At 39.6% G+C, this 22,293-nt stretch overlaps 1 protein-coding gene across 1 annotated transcript in view; it reads left to right on the top strand.

Annotated features, from left to right (window-relative positions):
* The window catches only part of UBE2D3 (ubiquitin conjugating enzyme E2 D3), a gene marked incomplete in the record, with an annotated part of 343,032 nt that extends 322,612 nt beyond the window's left edge, over positions 1–20,420 (top strand). Inside the window, 1 exon segment of the mRNA XM_053703501.1 lies at positions 18,957–20,420. Coding sequence (XP_053559476.1) covers positions 18,957–19,002 — 46 coding nt within the window.
* Positions 20,421–22,293: the final 1,873 nt, after the last annotated feature.

Raw genomic sequence — 22,293 nt, 5'->3', positions numbered from 1 at the left:
CTTACATTGTGATTCTCCTTATTTGATTTTTCATTCGGATAAGGTAGTCCTGCGTACTAAACCTGGGTTCTTACCTAAGGTAGTTACTAACAGGAATATCAATCAAGAGATTGTTGTTCCTTCTTTATGCCCAAATCCTTCTTCAAAGAAGGAACGTCTACTGCACAACCTGGATGTAGTCCGTGCTCTAAAATTTTACTTACAGGCAACTAAGGAATTTCGACAAACGTCTTCTCTGTTTGTCATTTACTCTGGGCAGAGGAGAGGTCAAAAAGCTTCCGCTACCTCTCTTTCTTTTTGGCTTCGTAGCATAATTCGTTTAGCTTATGAGACTGCTGGACAGCAGCCTCCTGAAAGAATTACAGCTCATTCTACTAGAGCTGTGGCTTCCACTTGGGCCTTCAAGAATGAGGCCTCTGTTGAACAGATTTGCAAGGCTGCAACTTGGTCTTCGCTTCATACTTTTTCCAAATTTTACAAATTTGACACTTTTGCTTCATCGGAGGCTATTTTTGGGAGAAAGGTTCTTCAGGCAGTGGTTCCTTCTGTATAAAGAGCCTGCCTATCCCTCCCGTCATCCGTGTACTTTTGCTTTGGTATTGGTATCCCAGAAGTAATGATGACCCGTGGACTGATCACACTTAACAGAAGAAAACATAATTTATGCTTACCTGATAAATTCCTTTCTTCTGTAGTGTGATCAGTCCACGGCCCGCCCTGTTTTTAAGGCAGGTAAATATTTTTTAATTTATACTCCAGTCACCACTTCACCCTTGGCTTTTCCTTTCTCGTTGGTCCTTGGTCGAATGACTGGGAGTGACGTAGAGGGGAGGAGCTATATGCAGCTCTGCTGGGTGAATCCTCTTGCACTTCCTGTTGGGGAGGAGTAATATCCCAGAAGTAATGATGACCCGTGGACTGATCACACTACAGAAGAAAGGAATTTATCAGGTAAGCATAAATTATGTTTTTTCCTTTACTCTTTTTATTCTTATGACTTCTTCTTTTATTTTGCTGAGTACTGGTGTTCCAACTATAAACTATATCTAAGTCATAGTCCTTACAATCTCTTTGATATTTGCCCAGTTTTCTTGTAACCACTTCATTATCAATTCTTTCAGTTGTATCTTTTAGTTGTTTCATATAGTCTTGAAATCTCTGATCATCTTTAAGGTCATCAATCTGTATTTGTATCTCAGCTAGCTCACATAGTGTGGTTTCTCTTTCCTCTGTTCTTTTCTTTAATAGTTGTTTCATAAGAACCACAGAGCAATCAGTTAAATTTTGATTCCATTCTTTCATAAAAACCACATCCATTTTTTCTGCTGCTGGGTACTTTTTCATTCTGAGACCTCGTGGTATTTTTTCCTCATTTATATATAGTTGTAAAAATTCCATTTCCCACCATGTCTTTAGTTCTTTAATGGTTAATTTCTCTTTCATAGAAAACAATGTACTCAAATCTACAGGTGTGTGTTTGGGAGTGGTGTCCCCTTTAATTAGTAAATCAAGTTTCGCTCGTCTATTTACAATTACTTCCTGATCCATGGCTTCAAATTATTATCTTATGTGCTATGCACTTGACTTGTCACAGTATAATATGCAATTTGAGAATTTCACATCAAGCAGAGACACACTGTTGCAAAACTGTGTATATGAGCCATAAGGAATGTAATCACTTAACCTTTTAGCTGTGTGCAACTCAAACAGTCTATTGTTTTACAAATGGGTTTATAATCTCACATGTATTGTTGCCACAACCTGATTAATTGCAGGAATTAAATTGTTACAAAGTTCTTACTTATGACACTCTTGTTTCCAGGTACACATAGAGTGTTAGCTGTATATATATTCAGCTGGGTGAGTTTTACATATACACTGTTAGGTATTATGTTTCTCCTTTGTAGGTATATATATATGTTCGGATAACCTCCAAAAATTCCAGTGTTCCAGTATATTATATTGTATCACAAGTAGATAGCATGAAAATATATTGGTGGTATCGAACTAACTTTGTGTGATTGTAAAAACATCAACCCAGGTTACTCACGATTATCCGGCCCCACTATGCGGGATGTTGGAAAGTGTACAGGCACTCCTCCTTCTCACCAGATAGCCGTTATCCAGTACAGAACCTGTAGCTTAGAAATCTCTGCGGTGTATCTCACACACCAAAAGGAATCCAGCAATACCACAATGGCGAAAAATAAGCAATCATAGACCGAGCTGAATCATCACTGTGTATTTATTGTCACATCAAGGAAAACAAAGGTTCCACCACTCCACACACATCAGCTACATCCAACGCGTTTCCTGCTGCTAAACAGCACTTCGTCAGGGATACTCACAGCTGTCTGATTACACCTTTTATTCGGCTCACCACTCATTCCCAAAATTTAAAGGTATACTACCGCTTATACATTTAGCGGCATATTAGTAACCTATAAGCCATTCAATCAGGTGCATCAATATCACATTCCAATATATAAAATAACAAGCATAAATTTATATGTTACAAGTACATTGTATCTAAAAATATAGTTAGACAATTAACACTTTATGGTGGGAAAACCAGCTAGTACTATACAAATATAGTAATTATGCTGCATTAACATTTTGTATACTACTAAGCTATTTCAGAGGTCACTATATAAGGGCATATTTCCAATATAGATATGAACATGCACTCAGGACTCAGCCACAAAATAATAATAATTTATTAGGGTACAGTGAATAACCTCTAGTTGTAATTGTACTTAAAATAACCTACCACTTCAGAATTCAGATGTAAAACTATACATAGGTAACTGAGATATAATCAGTAGGTAGTAGCATTCTAGTTTTTCCCTAGGAGGATTAATATGTAAATAAAACCATCTATAAACAAAAGTGGTAGGTTATTTTAAGTACAATTACAACTAGAGGTTATTCACTGTACCCTAATAAATTATTATTATTTTGTGGCTGAGTCCTGAGTGCATGGTTCATATCTATATTGGAAATATGCCCTTATATTGTGACCTCTGAAATAGCTTAGTAGTATACAAAATGTTAATGCAGCATAATTACTTTATTTGTATAGTACTAGCTGGTTTTCCCACCATAAAGTGTTAATTGTCTAACTATATTTTTAGATACAATGTACTCGTAACATATAAATTTATGCTTGTTATTTTATATATTGGAATGTGATATTGATGCACTTGATTGAATGGCTTATAGGTTACTAATATGCCGCTAAATGTATAAGCGGTAGTATACCTTTAAATTTTGGGAATGAGTGGTGAGCCGAATAAAAGGTGTAATCAGACAGCTGTGAGTATCCCTGACGAAGTGCTGTTTAGCAGCAGGAAACGCGTTGGATGTAGCTGATGTGTGTGGAGTGGTGGAACCTTTGTTTTCCTTGATGTGACAATAAATACACAGTGATGATTCAGCTCGGTCTATGATTGCTTATTTTTCGCCATTGTGGTATTGCTGAATTGTAAGTAATAAAACAAACTTTATTTCTCTTGTTAAGTGTATCCAGTCCACGGATCATCCATTACTTGTGGGATATTCTCCTTCCCAACAGGAAGTTGCAAGAGGATCACCCACAGCAGAGCTGCTATATAGCTCCTCACCTCACTGCCATATCCAGTCATTCTCTTGCAACTCTCAAAAAAGATGGAGGTCGTAAGAGGACTGTGGTGTTTTATACGGAGTGTACTGTATATCTCAGGCAGTATTTAGAAGAAGAATCTGCCTGCGTTTTCTATGATCTTAGCAGAAGTAACTAAGATCCTTTGCTGTTCTCACATATTCTGAGGAGTGAGGTAACTTCAGAGGAGGAATGGCGTGCAGGTTTTCCTGCAATAAGGTATGTGCAGTTAATATTTTTCTAGGGATGGAATTTCCTAGAAAATGCTGCTGATGTAAGTAAAGCCTTAAATGCAGTGATAGCGACTGGTATCAGGCTTATTAATAGAGATACATACTCTTATAAAAGTGTAATTTAAAACGTTTGCTGGCATGTTTAATCATTTTTTATATGTTTGGTGATAAAACTTATTGGGGCCTAGTTTTTTCCACATGGCTGGCTTGAATTTTGCCTAGAAACAGTTCCCTGAGGCTTTCCACTGTTGTAATATGAGTGGGAGGGGCCTATTTTAGAGCTTTTTTGCGCAGCAAAAATTAGACACAGACATCCAGCTTCTTCCTGCATGATCCAGGACTTCTCTGAAGGGCTCAAAAGCCTTCAAAAGTCGTATTGAGGGAGGTAAAAAGCCACAGTAGAGCTGTGGCAGTTGTTGTGACTGTTTAAAAAACGTTTTTGTCATTTGTTATTCCGTTTTTGGTATTAAGGGGTTAATCATCCATTTGCAAGTGGGTGCAATGCTCTGCTAACTTATTACATACACTGTAAAAATTTCGTTAGTGTAACTGCCTTTTTTCACTGTTATTTCAAATTTGGACAAAATTTGTATTTCTTAAAGGCGCAGTAACGTTTTTTATATTGCTTGTGTTTTCCAAGCTTGCTAGTCTCATTGATAGTCTGTTTAAACATGTCTGACACAGAGGAACCTACTTGTTCATTATGTTTGAAAGCCATGGTGGAGCCCCATAGGAGAATGTGTACTAAATGTATTGATTTCACCTTAAACAGTAAAGATCAGTCTTTATCTATAAAAGAATTGTCACCAGAGGGTTCTGTCGAGGGGGAAGTTATGCCTCTAACTCTCCCCACGTGTCAGACCCTTCGCCTCCCGCTCAGGGGACGCACGCTAGTATGGCGCCAATTACATCAGGGACGCCCATAGCGATTACCTTGCAGGACATGGCTGCAATCATGAATAATACCCTGTCAGAGGTATTATCTAGATCAGTGTTTTTCAACCAGTGTGCCGTGGCACACTAGTGTGCCGTGAGAGATCCTCAGGTGTGCCACGGCAGACTGACAACAGTGTGATATATTTTTTAAACTTTGCTTGTTTTTTACTCCCAGTGCAGGGGTAGTTTGTAGGAGGCATGGCATAACAGCACAATACATACAGTATGTGTGTGTTTGTGTGTATGTGTATATATATATATATATATATATATATATATATGAGAGAGAGAGAAGAAAGTAAAATGTGTTCACTCAGTATACTGGGTAGACACAAGTGATACTCTATAGTTGGCGCTAGTCAGTATTGTGTATGGTATAGTGGCAGCTATATAAGACAAGTACTGGTTGAGATGTGAGGTCCCAGTCAGTAAGTGAAAAATGTGTATACAAGAATAGATACAGCGCCTATATATCCATTTAAAATATGGGTGGTGTATGGGAATATGAGTGAAAACTAGAGCTGATTATTAGAAAAATAATAGCAATTAAAAGAATATTTAAAAAATATAAATTATTAGAATCAATTATGCTTGAAGAATGATGAATAGATTATGAAACAGTGTTCATATGAGTCTTTAGACAATATATAGTCCGTAGTAAATCTTCATAAGCAGTTGGTATCGGTAAATAGATGGTATGTAATACCCTTACCAGATAATACCTCAATCTGATGAGGTAAGTATGCCGCACTGGGGGTATATACAGATGGTAGAATCTTCTCCTTGTATTCAGATGTGGTGCCTCTTGGGTTTTCGTGAGCCTCCTGGAGTATGCAGGGATATGTTTCTTGTTGTAGATAAATCCCTTGTACTTCCTTTATGTTGGTAATTAGCCTCTTGGAGTACCTTTTCTGTCTTGGTATACACTTTCTACATTTATACTGGACAGACGGTCAGGTAGAGTGCGTTGCAGCTGTTACCAAGCTTCCATCAATGCTGCCTGGTACAGCAGGGTTTTCTTTATACAGAGACAGACGCTGTCTGCACAATACACACAAGTGTTTCTCTCCTAGCTCTTATACCTCTGTTACAAGTTCTACCTGGAAAAGTGGAGTGGCACCTAGAACCAACTGGGTGCATACAGGCAGGCTGACATTCAGGACCAGCAGTCAGTACGCTGGGGGTCTAACCCGGGAGACCTGTGGGTGGGTCAGATGAGGTAGATGGAGTCAGCTGTGTGTCGTCTGGTGAGCCGGATCGCCACTGTGGAAGTCCAAAGGGCTGTGTTGTTTATCCCAAAAGGGTAGCTGCTCACACGATCAGCCTTGTTTCCAAACGAGTTTCCAATATCAGTGTATGGAACAAAGGGATAAAAACCAAACTGGGTATAACCACTGCAAACTGTGGTAATATTAAAAAGGCACAGAAAACAGGGTCTGTCTAAAAACAAGTATTTAATTGCTACGCGTTTCTCAGTCCGTAAAGGACCGTTTCCTCAGGCATGAAGCAATTTTACAAATTTGATACTTTTGCTTCTTCGGAGGCTGTTTTTGGGAGAGAGGTTCTACAAGCAGTGGTTCCTTCCGTTTAAGTTCCTGCCTTGTCCCTCCCATCATCCGTGTACTTTAGCTTTGGTATTGGTATCCCACAAGTAATGGATGATCCGTGGACTGGATACACTTAACAAGAGAAAACATAATTTATGCTTACCTGATAAATTTATTTCTCTTGTAGTGTATCCAGTCCACGGCCCGCCCTGTCCTTTTAAGGCAGGTCTAAATTTTAATTAAACTACAGTCACCACTGCACCCTATGGTTTCTCCTTTCTCGGCTTGTTTCGGTCGAATGACTGGATATGGCAGTGAGGGGAGGAGCTATATAGCAGCTCTGCTGTGGGTGATCCTCTTGCAACTTCCTGTTGGGAAGGAGAATATCCCACAAGTAATGGATGATCCGTGGACTGGATACACTACAAGAGAAATAAATTTATCAGGTAAGCATAAATTGTTTTTTTTTCTTTCAAAAGTGAAAATAAACTTATTTTTGGGTTGTGGATTATTTTCTCAGCGGAATATGGCTGTTTTTATTTTATTCCCTCCCTCTCTAGTGACTCTTGAGTGGAAGACTCCACACTTTGAGTATTGATATCCCATATGTCACTAGCTCATGGACTCTTGCCAATTACATGAAAAAAAACATAATTTATGTAAGAACTTACCTGATAAATTAATTTCTTTCATATTGGCAAGAGTCCATGAGGCCCACCCTTTTTATGGTGGTTATGATTTTTGTATAAAGCACAATTATTTCCAAATTTCCTTTGTTGATGCTTTCTACTCCTTTCTTTATCACCCCACTGCTTGGCTATTTGTTAAACTGAATTGTGGGTGTTGTGAGGGGTGTATTTATAGGAATTTTGAGGTTTGGTAAACTTTGCCCCTCCTGGTAGGATTGTATATCCCATATGTCACTAGCTGATGGACTCTTGCCAATATGAAAGAAATGAATTTATCAGGTAAGTTCTTACATAAATTATGTTTTCTTACCTGGGATATAGTCTCTTTTTCAAATTGACTGTCTTTTAAATTCACGGGCAGAATTAGGCTTGCGAGGGCGCAAAATGCCAAAGTATATTGCGTCATTCTTGGCGCAAGATTTTTTGGCACGAAGTTGCGTTCGTTGACGCAAATTCGTCATTTCCGGCGTCTTAGTCGATGCTGAGTCCTTCACAAGGTTGCGTCATCTGTGACGCGAGTGTGTCATTTCCGGACATTTTTGTCAGCAAAATTTAGTAGTAGTAGTAGTTAATTACCTGTTGCTGTTCCCTCAACATCTAATGCACAAGATATACCTGTAAATTTAAAACAATTTATTTCTGATTCTATTCAGAAGGCTTTGTCTGCCAATCCCACCTTCTAATAAACGTAAAAGGTCTTTTAAAACTTCTCATAAGGTTGATGAAATTATGACCGGCAACATGCTGAATTATCATTCTCTGATGGGGATCTATCTGGTTCAGAAAATCTTGCCTCAGATATTGACACTGATAAATCTTTATTTAAAATGGAGTATATTCGTTCTTTGTTAAAAGAAGTGTTGATTACATTGGATATGGAGGAAACTAGTCCTCTTGATATTAAAACCTCCTGTGGTTATTCCAGAGGTTTTTCTAGTTCCTGGTGCTATTATGATTTCTAAGGAATGGAATAGGCCTGGTACTTCTTTTATTCCTTCTTTAAGGTTTTAAAAATTGTATCCTTTGCCAGCATTTACTTTATAGTTTTGGGAAAAGATCCCCAAAGTTGATGAGGCTATCTCTACTCTTGCTAAACGTACTACTATTCCTACGGAAGATAGTACTTCTTTTAAAGATACTTTAGATAGGAAACTTGAATCTTATCTAAGGAAAGCCTATTTATATTTAGGTCATATTCTCAGGGCTGCAATTTCTTTGGCTGATGTTGCAGCTGCTTCAATTTCTCTTACAAGGTGTATCCAGTCCACGGATTCATCCTTACTTGTGGGATATTCTCATTCCCTACAGGAAGTGGCAAAGAGAGCACACAGCAGAGCTGTCCATATAGCTCCCCCTCAGGCTCCGCCCCCCCAGTCATTCTCTTTGCCGCTCTAACAAGTAGCATCTCCACGGGAGGGTGAAGTGAATGAATGTGGTTAGATTTGTAGTTTTTATTTCTTCAATCATGAGTTTATTTTTAAATAGTGCCGGTTTGTACTATTTACTCTGAGGCAGAAAGTGATGAAGATTTCTGCTGAGAGGAAAACGATTTTAGCATCATGTAACTAAAATCCATTGCTGTTCCCACACAGGACTGGGGAGTACAAGAAAACTTCAGTTGGGGGGAACAGTTTGCAGGCTTAACTGCTATAAGGTATGCTCAGTCATTTTTTTCTAGTCAAGACTTAGTAATGCTTGAAGACTGACAAGAATCCCCATGTGGGGAAGGTAAGCCATATTCTGAGACTTAGTATAGAAAGAAGGCTTATTTAAAAGGGCTCAAAACACTGGTGGACACTGTTAAGGGGCAATCTATTATTTTATTACAAAAATCTGATCTTTTTACAAGGTTTTATCACATTTGGAACATTTTTATGGGGTTTATTCCACATGGCATATATTTATTTTGAAATATTTTTATTTAGGTTTTTGTACATACATACATAAAACAAAACAAATAATAGTCTAATAAATCCAACATTACTTATGCTCAACTCTTACTTGTAAAGTAGTTAAATATAAAAATAAAAATAAAAGAAAAATAAAAATAAAAACATTTTTATGTCTTTTATTGCTCTCTATTTATGGCATGATCTGCCTTTCCGCATGTCCTGCTCTCCCCCCCCTTCTAGAGGCCTCATGGTAGTGAATGTATGGTTCCCATTGCAACAAGTATGCGTCCCTATTATTTAGGGTTTCAGCTACTGCAGTTGCTTTCTCAAAGTGGTAAGATATTTTTTGCTTTACCCTATCAAAACTGGGTGGGGTGCTTTTCCAAAATTGGGCTACACTCAGCCTAACTATAGTGCAAATCCACATAATTAGTCTGTTGTTATGTTTGGTGAATTCCCCAATCGGGAAGTGGAGTAAGGCCTGTTCCATAGTTAAAGTAACCCTCTTCTGGAAGATCTCGCTAATGAGGTTAGAAGTATGATCCCAGATTTCTTTTGCGTATCTTCAACTCCACCACATGTGGGAGTAGGTCCCTGTTTCTCCACACCCTCTGTAACACAGTTTAGTTAGTGGGTCAGTCCCCCATCCCGATCTAGCCGGATAAAGGTACCACCTAAAGGCCACTTTGATAACATTTTCCTTGAGTGTTGCGTTTTGTGAGAATGATAACCCACCCCTAAGATTTTCCTTCCACTGTTCGATTGACCACGTTTTCCCCGTGTCCTGTTCCCATTTTAACATGAGGTGAGATTTGTCAGCTGTCGGTGGCCGGTTGAGGATTTTGTATAGGGTTGAGATGCCTCCCCTTATATGATGGGTCGATAGACCTAATGTTTCAAGTGTGGTGCAGGGTGGGGATTTTTCATTACCCATTATCTGTTGAACCCTAGATTTCAGTTGTAGGTAATGGTACCAAATATGTTTATCCTCAGGGTCAAGGGCTTGGTATTGATCATAGGTCATCAGTGACCCTTCTTTATATGCATCTGCTATCCTATATAACCCCCTGTTGCTCCATTTCTGTTGCGTAGCTGTATCAATAAGAGAATGTGGAGTTATCAGAGGGGTTATTTTTGATTTTTTACTGAGTAGAGGAAATTTTAAATTTAGTTTTTTCCATATGTATATAGTATGTTGAATTGCGATGTATTCATATTTTTTATGTGTCGTAGTGTTCACATGGCATATATTTAGACACCTATTTAGGCTTGTGAAGGCCCCACAACTCCAGAGTGGAGAGGAAGGGGGCCTAAATTTCGCGCCTCAATTGTGCAGTTGTTATTGCAGACAGCTTCATGCAGCTTCACGTGGAGGGTCTAAAGATTACTTGAGGACTTCATAGAGGCTTATTTTCGATCAAAACTAATCCCCAAGGAAGGTAGGGCCACAGCAGATTGCTGTGGCATGGTGCTGTAGTTTGCTAACCGGTTGCCAGCTTTACTTTGCTCCGGTTTGGCCATTAAGGGGTTAATTGACTTGAAATGCACTGTGCAATCATTTCAAAGCATTAGGATCATGTGGTGAAAATTTCATGAAGATTGGGTTATTTTTTGAGATTTAGTAAAAAAGTGTGCGCTTTTTATTTAAAGGCACAGTACTGTTTTTTCTAAAATTGTATTTTTCTGTATTTAAGTGCTGTCTAAGTCTGTTTAACATGTCAGAGCCTTCAGATAGACGTTGTTCTGTGTTTAATAGCCATGGCGGAACCCCCTTTACATTTCTGTTTAAAGTGTGCTAAGCATTTAAGGTATCTAAGCATTTTAAAGACCATGCAGTGACATTTAAAAATGTTGCACAGGGTGATTCTTTAACGGAAGGTAATGAGGATTGTCCACCTTCCTCTCCCCATGTGTCGACACCAGTTACGCCCGCGCAAGCGATGCCTAGTACCTCTAGCGCATTGGCCCCTATTACATTACAACAATTAGCAGCAGTCATGGATAATTCCCTTGCTGTTTTTCTATCCAAACTGCCAGTTTTTCCTAAAAAGCGTGATAGCTCAGTTTTAAGAACAGAGGATGAGCAATCGGAAGCTTTGGATGATTTATCCGTTGTACCCTCACAACACTCTGAAGTGGCAGTGAGGGTTGGGCTGTCCAAGGGAGAAATTTCTGACACAGGAAAGGTTTCTCAGCGGGCAGAATCAGATTCCTTAGCGTTTAAATTTAAGCTGGAACACCTCCGCGTACTGCTTAAGGAGGTTTTAGCTACGCTGGATGATTGCGACCCCATGGTGGTCCCAGAAAAATTGTGTAAAATGGACAAGTTTCTAGAAGTCCCTGTATACACTGATGCGTTTCCGATCCCGAAGAGGGTGGCGGATATTGTGACTAGGGAGTGGGAGAGACCAGGTGTACCTTTTGTTCCCTCCCCCCCCCCCCTATCTTTAAGAAAATGTTCCCCATAAATGACCCCAGGCGGGACGCGTGGCAGACGGTCCCTAAGGTAGAGGGAGCAGTTTCAACACTAGCCAAGCGCACAACCATACTAATAGAACAGTTGTGCTTTCAAAGATCCTATGGATAAAAAATTAGGTTTACTAAAGAAAATTTTTGTTCAACAGGGTTTCCTTCTTCAACTGATTGCCTGCATTATTCCTGTAACTACTGCAGCGGCTTTCTGGTTTGAGGCGCTGGAGGAGTCGCTCCAGAGAGAGACTTCATATGACGAAGTCATGGATAGAATTCATGCTCTAAAGCTGGCTAATTCTTTTATCACAGATGCCGCTTTTCAATTAGCTAAGTTAGTGGCGAAAAATTCTGGTTTTGCCATTATGGCGCGGAGAGTGCTTTGGCTCAAATCATGGTCGGCTGACGTGTCGTCCAAAACAAATTTGCTAAATATTCCTTTCAAGGGAAAGACCCTTTTCGGACCCGAGTTGAAGGAAATCATTTCGGATATCACTGGGGGAAAGGGCCATGCCCTCCCGCAGGATAGACCGTTTAAGGCCAAAAACAAGGCTAATTTTCGCTCCTTTAGCAACTTCAGGAGCGGCCCTGCTTCAACCTCTGCAAACGCAAAGCAAGAGGGTAACGCTTCACAGCCCAAAGCAACCTGGAAACCCTTGCAGGGCTGGAACAAAGGTAAACAGGCCAAGAAGCCTGCGGCTGCTACTAAGACAGCATGAAGGGGTGGCCCCCGATCCGAGACCGGATCTGGTAGAGGGCAGACTCTCTCTCTTTGCTCAGGCTTGGGCAAGAGACGTCCCAGATCCCTGGGCATTAGAAATCGTTGCTCAGGGATATTTTCTAGAATTCAAGGACTCTCCTCTAAGGGGAAGGTTCCACATTTCTCGTTTGTCTTCAGACCAGACAAAGAAACAGGCATTCTTACGCTGTGTAGAAGATCTACTAAAGATGGGAGTGATATATCCAGTTCCAATTGCAGAACAAGGACTGGGTTTTTACTCAAACCTGTTCGTAGTTCCCAAAAAGGAAGGAACTTTCAGGCCAATCCTGGACCTAAAAATTCTAAACAAATTCCTCAGAGTTCCATCATTCAAAATGGAAACCATTCGGACAATTTTGCCGATGATCCAGGAAGGTCAATATGACTACCGTGGATCTAAAGGATGCGTACCTACATATTCCTATCCACAAAGATCATCATCAGTTCCTAAGGTTCGCCTTTCTGGACAAGCATTACCAGTTCGTGGCCCTTCCTTTCGGGTTGGCCACTGCTCCCAGGATTTTTACAAAGGTGCTAGGGTCCCTTCTAGCGGTACGAAGACCGCGGGGCATTGCAGTAGCACCTTACCTAGACGACATCTTAATACAGGCGTCGTCTTTTCACAAAGCCAAGGCTCATAAGGACATTGTTCTGGCCTTTTTAAGGTCTCACGGGTGGAAGGTGAATGTAGAAAACCAGAGATTCTCTTCTCTGGTGGTTGTCTCAGGGAATGTTCTTCCGCAGACCGGAGTGGATCATTGTAACGACAGACGCAAGTCTGTTAGGCTGGGACGTGGTCTGGGGCTCCCTGAAAGCTCAGGGCCTATGGTCTCGGGAGGAGTCTCTTCTCCCGATAAACATTTTGGAACTGAGAGCGATATTCAACACGCTCCAAGCATGGCCTCAACTAGCGGCGGCCAAATTCATCAGATTTCAGTCGGACAACATCACGACTGTAGCGTACATCAATCATTAGGGAGGAACAAAGAGCTCCCTAGCGATGAAGGAAGTAACCAAGATCATCAAATGGACGGAGGATCACTCCTGCCACCTATCTGCAATTCACATCCCAGGAGTAGAGAACTGGGAGTGGATTTTCTAAGTTGCCAGACTTTTCACCCGGGGGAGTGGGAACTCCACCCGGAGGTTTTTGCTCAGTTGACCCAGCTATGGGGCATTCCAGAATTGGATCTGATGGAGTCCCGTCAGAACTCCAAACTTCCTCTTTACGGATCCAGGTCCAGGGACCCCAAGGCGGCACTGATAGATGCTCTAGTAGCGCCTTGGTCCTTCAATCTGGCTTATGTCTTTCCACCGTTTCCCCTTCTCCCTCGGCTGGTAGCCAGAATCAAACAGGAGAAGGCTTCGGTAATTCTGATAGCGCCTGCGTGGCCACGCAGGACTTGGTATGCAGACCTAGTGGACATGTCATCTGTTCCACCTTGGACACTGCCATCGAGGCAGGATCTTCTAATTCAAGGTCCATTCAAGCATCCAAATCTAGTTTCTCTGCAACTGACTGCTTGGAGATTGAACGCCTAATTCTATCTAAGCGTGGGTTCTCTGAATCGGTTATAGATACTCTGATCCAGCCTAGAAAGCCAGTCACCAGGAAGATTTACCATAAGATATGGCGGAAATATCTTTGTTGGTGTGAATCAAAGGGTTACTCGTCGAGTAAGATTAGGATTCCCAGGATATTGTCTTTTCTCCAAGAAGGATTGGAGAAAGCTTTGTCAGCTAGTTCCTTAAAGGGACAGAGATCTGCTTTATCTATCCTGTTACACAAGCGTCTGTCAGAAGTACCTGATGTTCAAGCGTTTGCACAGGCTTTAGTCAGAATTAAGCCTGTCTATAAACCTGTGGCTCCTCCATGGAGTCTTAATTTAGTTCTTTCAGTTCTTCAAGGGGTTCCGTTTGAACCTTTACATTCCATAGATATTAAGTTATTATCTTGGAAGGTTTTGTTTTTGGTAGCTATTTCTTCTGCTCGAAGAGTTTCAGAATTGTCTGCTTTGCAGTGTAATTCACCCTATCTGGTGTTCCATGCAGATAAGGTTGTTTTGAGTACCAAACCTGGTTTTCTTCCAAAAGTTGTTTCTAATAAGAATATTAACCAGGAAATCATTGTTCCTTCTCTGTGTCCTAATCCAGTGTCTAAGAAGGAAGGACTATTACACAATCTTGATGTGGTTCGTGCTTTAAAATTCTATTTAAAAGCAACTGAAGATTTCAGACAAACATCATCCAGGCCCGCCCTGGAATTTAAGTCAGGATACATTTTTTTCGTTTAAAACTACAGTCACCACTGCACCCTATGGTTTCTCCTTTTTCTCCTAACCGTTGGTCGAATGACTGGGGGGCGGAGCCTGAGGGGGAGCTATATGGACAGCTCTGCTGTGTGCTCTCTTTGCCACTTCCTGTAGGGAATGAGAATATCCCACAAGTAAGGATGAATCCGTGGACTGGATACTCCGTAAGAGAAAGTAATTTATCAGGTAAGCATAAATTCTGTTTTTTTGGTTGGAAACTTTAGCACAACACGTATTGGATCATGATTTGTCTAGCATTGTTAACTTGATTCAACATGCTAATAATTTTATTTGTGATGCCATTTTTGATATCCTCAAAATTGATGTTAAATCTATGTCTTTAGCTATTTTAGCTTGGAGAGCTTTGTGGCTTAAATCTTGGAATGCTGACATGACTTCTAAGTCAAGATTGCTATCTTTCTTTCCAATGTAATAAGTTATTTGGTTCTCAGTTGGATTCAATAATTTCAACTGTCACTGGGGGGAAGGGAGTTTTTTTGCCTCAGGATAAAAGACTTAAGTGTAAATCTAAAGCTTCTAACCGCTTTCGTTCCTTTCAACAAAATAGCGAACAGAAACCTAATCCCTCCCCCAAGGAATCTGTTTCCAATTGGAAGTCTTCCTCGAATTTGAATAATCCAAGCCATTTACGAGATCAAAACCAGCCCCCAAGTCCGCATGAAGGTGCGGCCCTCATTCCAGCTCAGCTGGTAGGGGGCAGATTAAGATTTTTTTAAAGATGTTTGAATCCATTGATTTTGGACAGAATTGGTCCAGAGTATTGTCTCTCAGGGGTACAGAATAGGATTCAGAGTAAGACCGCCTGTGAAGATTTTTTCTCTCACGCATCCCTGCAAACCCAGTAAAAAGGCTAAGGCTTTCCTGAAGTGTGTTTTAGACCTGGAGTTATCGGGGGTAATCATGCCAGTTCAGTTTCAGGAACAGGGTCTTGGGTTTTATTCAAATCTTTTCATTGTCCCAAAGAAAGAAAATTCGTTCAGACCAGTTTTGGATCTAAACATTTTTAATCGATATGTAAGAGTACCAACTTTCAAAATGGTGACTAAGGACTGTTTTGCCTTTTGTTCAGCAAGGGCATTATATGTCTACAATAGACTTACAGGATGCATATCTTCAGATTCATCCAGATCACTATTTGTTCCTGAGATTCTCTTTTCTAGATAAGCATTACCAATTTGTTGCTCCTTCCTTTTGGCCTAGCGACAGCTCCAAGAATCTTTTCAAAGGTTCTCGGTGCCCTACTCTCTGTAATCAGAGATCGGGGTATTGCAGTGTTTCCTTATTTGGACGATATCTTGGTACTTGCTCAGTCTTTACGTTCTGCAGAATCTCACACAAATGAACTAGTGTTGTTTCTTCAAAAACATTGTTGGAGGATCAATTTACCAAAAAGTTCTTTGATTCCTCAGAGAAGGGTAATCTTTTTAGGTTTCCAGATAGATTGTCTATGACTTTGTCTCTAACGGACAAGAGACATTTGAAATTGGTTGCAGCCTGTCTGAACCTTCAGTCTCAATCATTCCCTTCGGTAGCTATGTGCATGGAAGTTTTAGGTCTCATGACTGCAGCATCGGACGCGATCCCCTTTGCTCGTTTTCATATGAGATCTCTCCAGCTTTGTATGCTGAACCAATGGTGCAGGGATTATACAAGGATATCACAATTAATATCCTTAAATCCCAATGTTCGACTATCTCTGACTTGGTGGCTAGATCACCATCGTATTGTTCTAGGGGCCTCTTTCGTTCGTCCAACCTGGACTGTGATCACAACAGATGCGAGTCTTTCAGGTTGGGGAGCTGTTTGGGGATCTCTGACAGCACACAAGGGGTTTGGAAATCTCAAGAGGCGAGATTACCAATAAATATTTTGTAACTCTGTGCGTTTCTCAGGTCTCTTCAGTTTTGGCCTCTATTGAAGAGAGAACTGTTCATTTTTTTTCAGACAGACAATATTGCAACTGTGGCATATGTCAATCATCAGGGTGGGACTCGTACAGAAGCTGGATTCCGCCCAAATTCCTTTCATAGCTTGAGGACTAATTTCTGCGGTTCATATCCCAGGTATAGACAATTGGGAAGCGGATTATCTCAGTCGTCAGACTTTACATCTGGGAGAGTGGTCTCTACACCCAGATGTGTTTTCTCAAATTTTTCAGATGTGGGGTCTTCCAGAAATAGATCTGATGGCATCTCATCTAAACAAGAAACTTCCCAGATACCTGTCCAGGGATCCTCAGGCGGAAGCAGTGGATGTGTTGACATTTCCTTGTTTTTTTTCAACCTTCTTATATTTTCCCGACTCTAGTTCTTCCAAGAGTGATCTCCAAAATCATCATGGAATAATCGTTTGTTGCTGGTGGCTCCAGCATTGCCTCAGGTTTTGGTTTGTGGATCTTGTTCGGATGTCCAGTTGCCAACCTTGGCCGCTTCCATTAAGACCAGACCTTCTGTATCAAGGTCAGTTTTTCCATCAGGATCTCAAATCATTAAATTTAAAGGTATGGAAATTGAACGCCTAGTGCTTAGTCATAGAGGTTTCTCTGATTCAGTGATTAATACTATGTTACAGGCTCATAAATCTGTTTCTAGAAATATTTATTGAGTTTGGAAGACTTACATTTCATGGTGTTCCCCTCATAAATTCTCTTGGCATTCTTTTAGAATTCTTAGAATTTTACAGTTTCTTCAGGATGGTTTGGATAAAGGTTTGTCTGCAAGTTCCTTGAAAGGACAAATCTCTGCTCTTTCTGTTTTATTCCACAGAAAAATTGCTAAACTTCCTGATATTTTACTGTATTGTACAGGCTTTGGTTTGTATCAAGCCTGTCATTAAATCAATCTCTCCTCCTTGGAGTCTTTGGTTTTGAAGGCTTTACACGCTCCTCCATTTGAGCCTATGCATTCTTTGGACATTAAACTACTTTCTTGGAAAGTGTTGTTCCTTTTGGCCATCTCTTCTGCTAGAAGAGTTTCTGAATTATCTGCTCTGTTGTGAATCTCCTTTTCTGATTTTTATCAGGATAAGGCAGTTTTGCGGACTTCATTTAAATTCTTACCTAAGGTTGTGTATTCTAACATTAATAGAGAAATTGTTGTCCCTTTGTGTCCTAATCCTAAGAATTCTTTGGAGAGATCTTTACATTCTTTGGATGTGGTGAGAGCTCTGAAATATTATGTTGAAGCTACTAAAGATTTCTGGAAGACTTCTAGTCTATTATCTTTTCTGGTTCCAGGAAAGGTCAGAAAGCTTCTGCCGTTTCTTTGGCATCATGGTTAAAGCTTTTGATTCATCAAGCTTATTTGGAGTCGGGTAAAGCCCCGCCTCAGAGAATTACAGCTCATTCTACTAGATCAGCCTCCACTTCGTGGGCTTTTAAGAATGAAGCTTCAGTTGATCAGATTTGCAAAGCAGCAACTTGGTCTTCTTTGCATACATTTACTAAAGTCTACCATTTTGATGTATTTGCTTATTTGGAAGCAGTTTTTGGTAGAAAAGTTTTCAGGCAGCTGTTTCAGTTTGATTCTTCTGCTTATTTAAGTTTTTCCTTTTATTTATGAGAATAAACTTTATATTTGGGTTGTGGATTAATTTTTTTGAGCGAAATGGCTGTTTTTATTTTGTCCCTCCCTCTCTAGTGACTCTTGCGTGGAGTTCGACTTCTTGGGTATTGCTATCCCATACGTCATTAGCTCATGGACTCTTGCCAATTACATGAAAAATAACATAATTTTTGTAAGAACTTATTATTATTATTGGCAAGAGTCCATGAGGCCTACCCCTTTTTTATGGTGGTTATGATTTTTTTGTATAAAGCACAATTATTTCCAAATTCCTTTGTTGATGCTTTTTACTCCTTTCTTTATCACCCCACTGCTTGGCTATTCGTTAAACTGAATTGTGGGTGTGGTGAGGGGTGTATTTATAGGCATTTTGAGGTTTGGGAAACTTTGCCCCTCCTGGTAGGATTGTATATCCCATACGTCACTAGCTCATGGACTCTTGCCAATATGAAAGAAATTAATTTATCAGGTAACTTCTTACATAAATTACTTGGTTTATATCGAGTGGTCCCATCCTTTTTACTGCAATTATTTTTAGTAGCCAAAATCCATTTATCGCTTGCCCTATTTGGAGGAACTAATCTGCTTTAGTCCACAGAACACCATATAAAATGCATTGTATTGCATTTATCTGATAAAGCCAATTATGGAGAAATATGTATCAGTTAGCCTTGATACATCAGGGTGCATTTAGAGTTCTGAGATTTGTATATTGCTCAGTTTTTAGAACTAAATTACATGAAAAGGGTGCAAAATAATGTATATATTGCAAGGTAATTATGCATAACTAAACATTTTATATAAAATATCTCTAGGTGTTTACTGTCCCTTTAACTGAATTTTATTTTCTAAAGTGTAACAATTTGTTTTGATTATGCTTTTTTGTTTTAATAGGTACAACAGAATAGCCCGGGAATGGACTCAGAAGTATGCAATGTGATGCCACCTTCACGTCTGAATAAACCTGCATTATAGCTGGAATAAACTTTAAATTACTGTTTTTCCCCTCCCTTTCAGACTTCATCTACTTACCTTCCCCCCCTCTTATATATATATATATATAAATATTTTTTTTTTATTTTTGTGCGCCCAAGATTCATAATCTTTCTCAAATGGAGCATGTGTTATACGTGGCCAACGTCTTCACTTTAACTTGGTTATGAGACTAAACCCATCTTTCATGTTTCAAAGAAATGGTGAAGACTAGCGCACTTATTGGGGGAGGTGTTAGTTGGAAAAATAATGCTCATTTATCAACCTTTGGATGCTGATTTGATATAACATCATTATTTGGTGAACCCTCTGCTATCAGACAATTGAATGTTCATGATTTACTTTAAGCTCATAACTAATGTTTTGGGTGGAGAATTGGTATAAAAATGTATAGCATCACCAGGACAGAAAAATGTGTTGTATTTTATGCATGTCAAATAAACATGGCTAATGGAAATTGGAAGGTGAAACCCCATTGAATACAGAGAGGCTCAAAACCATTTGTAATCATTTATTAGAGATTTTTTTTTTTTTTTAATATATATATAATTTTGAGGCTCTGAGCTATTAGTTAATCTATCTTCCAAAACACTGTTTAATATAGCACTGAATAAATGATGCAACCGTCATGGATGACTGATCAACTAATAGCTCTTGGATTTTTTTTTCAATAAAGTTGCATAAACCAATTTGTTAGCTGCCTGACTGAATCAGTTTGCAACATTTTTCTTTGTAAATTCAAGAAATCTGTGTATATAAAGTTTGGATTTTGCTCTGTTTAATGTCCAAATGATGGTGTAAAATAATTAGAACTAAACAATATATCCTATGTTTTATTTAGTTGTTCAGTGTATGCATTATCGAACAACTGTGCCCTGTTAAGACAAATTCCAGCTTTGAATGTTGGGCATGAGGGCTACAAACCGCCCCAGGTAAGGCTTTGGTACAGCTAAAAGACTGGGACATTCAGAGTATCTTAAGTCGATTGATGATTTGAGTTCTGTCTTGGATACATTCAGCTGTTTAGCTCTTTCATCTTCAGAGAGCATCCAACACTGCTGCAATGTGAAGCTGGCATATCAAAGTCTAAAAAGCTAAGCTCCCTTGGGAATACCAATTCCACACAACCATATCCTGCTTGTCTGCTTGGCACGTGGGAAGTTGCCGTGAGGCTTGTTTAAACTGATACAAAAAAAAAAAAAATTATTTGTGGGATGTTTATTAGATTGAAAGGATTATTTGCTCTGCTGTTTACAAAATACGTATTTTAGTGCAAACAAGTTTAATCTAGGTGACTTATCATGAATAAAAAAGCAGTACTGTTGTTTTTCATTTCACAATAAAAATCCTGTGCCATCTGTGCCATTTAGGTCTATCCTTTTTCTTGAAACCTAGACACTTTTAGATGATAGGCATTGTATGATAAGGATTGTGATGAATAGGATACTTGTATCAAATGTTATAGGTTGAATGTTCAAATCCAGAAAGTTAACACATTTTGCTTAGACTTTAGTACATATTTACCAACTGGAGAATGTAAATAAGTACACTAACATTGTGTGAACAATCTCAGCTAAGAATATAGCTTCATTCTACTTTGACCTTTCCTCCTGCTGGCTTAAAGTGCCATTATAGAATAATTATATGCTCCAAAACCTTAGACTCTCTTAGAGCATATAATTTTAAGACTAGCCTGCACCTCTGCCTTTAACCCCCGGAAAGGGGTTAAACATACTGAAGTACCAATTGGGACCCAGAGAGCAGTGTGGGCCTGAGTGAAAACTGCCGCTGATCCAATCGCAGCTCTGGTCACATGACCCAGCTGTGTAACTAGCACTGGTAATTGGATCAGTAGCAGTTTCTGCTCATGTTCAGCAGTACTCTTGGCAGGTCCCAAGTGGTCATTTCTTCTATATATTTAACACCTTTTGTGGGGGGGGGGGGGTAAATGCATAGAAGTGCAGTGTCTCTAAAACATAAAGCATGTAATTTTAAGACAAACTATAATTTCTTTCCTAAGATATGGAGAGTCCACAACATCAATTACTAGTGGGAATATCACTCCTGGCCAGCAGGAGGAGGCATAGAGCACCATAGCAAAGCTGTTAAGTATCACTTCCCTACCCATAATCCCCAGTCATTCTCTTTGCCTTTGTCAATGGATTAGGTGAAGTTTTGGTATCTAAAGAAAATTTAGATTTTTTTTCTCTACAAGCAAGGTTTCTTTCATGTAATTGGCAAGAGTCCATGAGCTAGTGACGAATGGGATATACATTCCTACCAGGAGGGGCAAAGTTTCCCAACCCTCAAAATGCGTATAAATACACCCCTCACCACACCCACAATTCAGTTTTACAAACTTTGCCTCCCATGGAGGTGGTGAAGTAAGTTTGTGCTAGATTTCTACGTTGATATGTGCTTTGCAGCAGGCAGAGGAAAACCGGGCTTCAGAGTGCAGTGAATGTCAGAGGGATGTGAAGAGAGTATTGCCTATTTGAATACCATGGTCTTCCTCTAGGGGATCTATTTCATAGGTTCTCTGTTATCGGTCGTAGAGATTTCTTCTCCTACCTCCCTTTTCAGATCGACGATATACTCTTATATTCCATTACCTCTACTGATTCTCGTTTCAGTACTGGTTTGACTACTATATGTAAATGAGTGTCTTTGGGTAAGTAAGTCTTATTTCTATTAATGACACTCTAAGCTATGGTTGGGCACTTTATATGTAAAGTTCTAAATATATGTGTTAAACTTATATTTGCCATGATTCAGGATAATCCGTATTCCTTCTTTCAGACTGTTTCATTTTTTTGAGAAAATGCATATGAATTTATATTTTTCTTACCTTAAAAATTTTCAATTGACTTTTTTTCTAAATTGCGGGCTGTTAGGCTCGCGGGTGCAGAAAAGGCTTTAATTTATTGCGTCATTTTTGGCGCAAGACTTTTTGGGTGCAAAAATTTCGTCATTTCCGGCGTCATAGTTGACGCCGGAAGTTTTCACGTGGTTGCATCATTTTTGACGTATGTGTTGCGGACGCTTTTGGAGCCAAAAAATATGGGCGTCATTCTTGGCGCCAAAAAATGTGGGCGTCATACTTGGCGCCAGTTTTTTTCACATTATTTCAGTCTCACTTTTTAGTTGCTTCTGGTTTCTAGAGGCTTGTTTTGTTTTGCATTTTTTCCCATTCCTGAAACTGTCATTTAAGGAATTTGATCATTTTGCTTTATATTTA

This window comes from Bombina bombina, chromosome 2 (assembly GCF_027579735.1).
Source record: "Bombina bombina isolate aBomBom1 chromosome 2, aBomBom1.pri, whole genome shotgun sequence".
In the NCBI taxonomy this organism is placed as follows: domain Eukaryota; kingdom Metazoa; phylum Chordata; class Amphibia; order Anura; family Bombinatoridae; genus Bombina; species Bombina bombina.
Note: the sequence above shows the minus strand (reverse complement) of the source record. Positions and strands in the feature narration are given on the sequence as shown.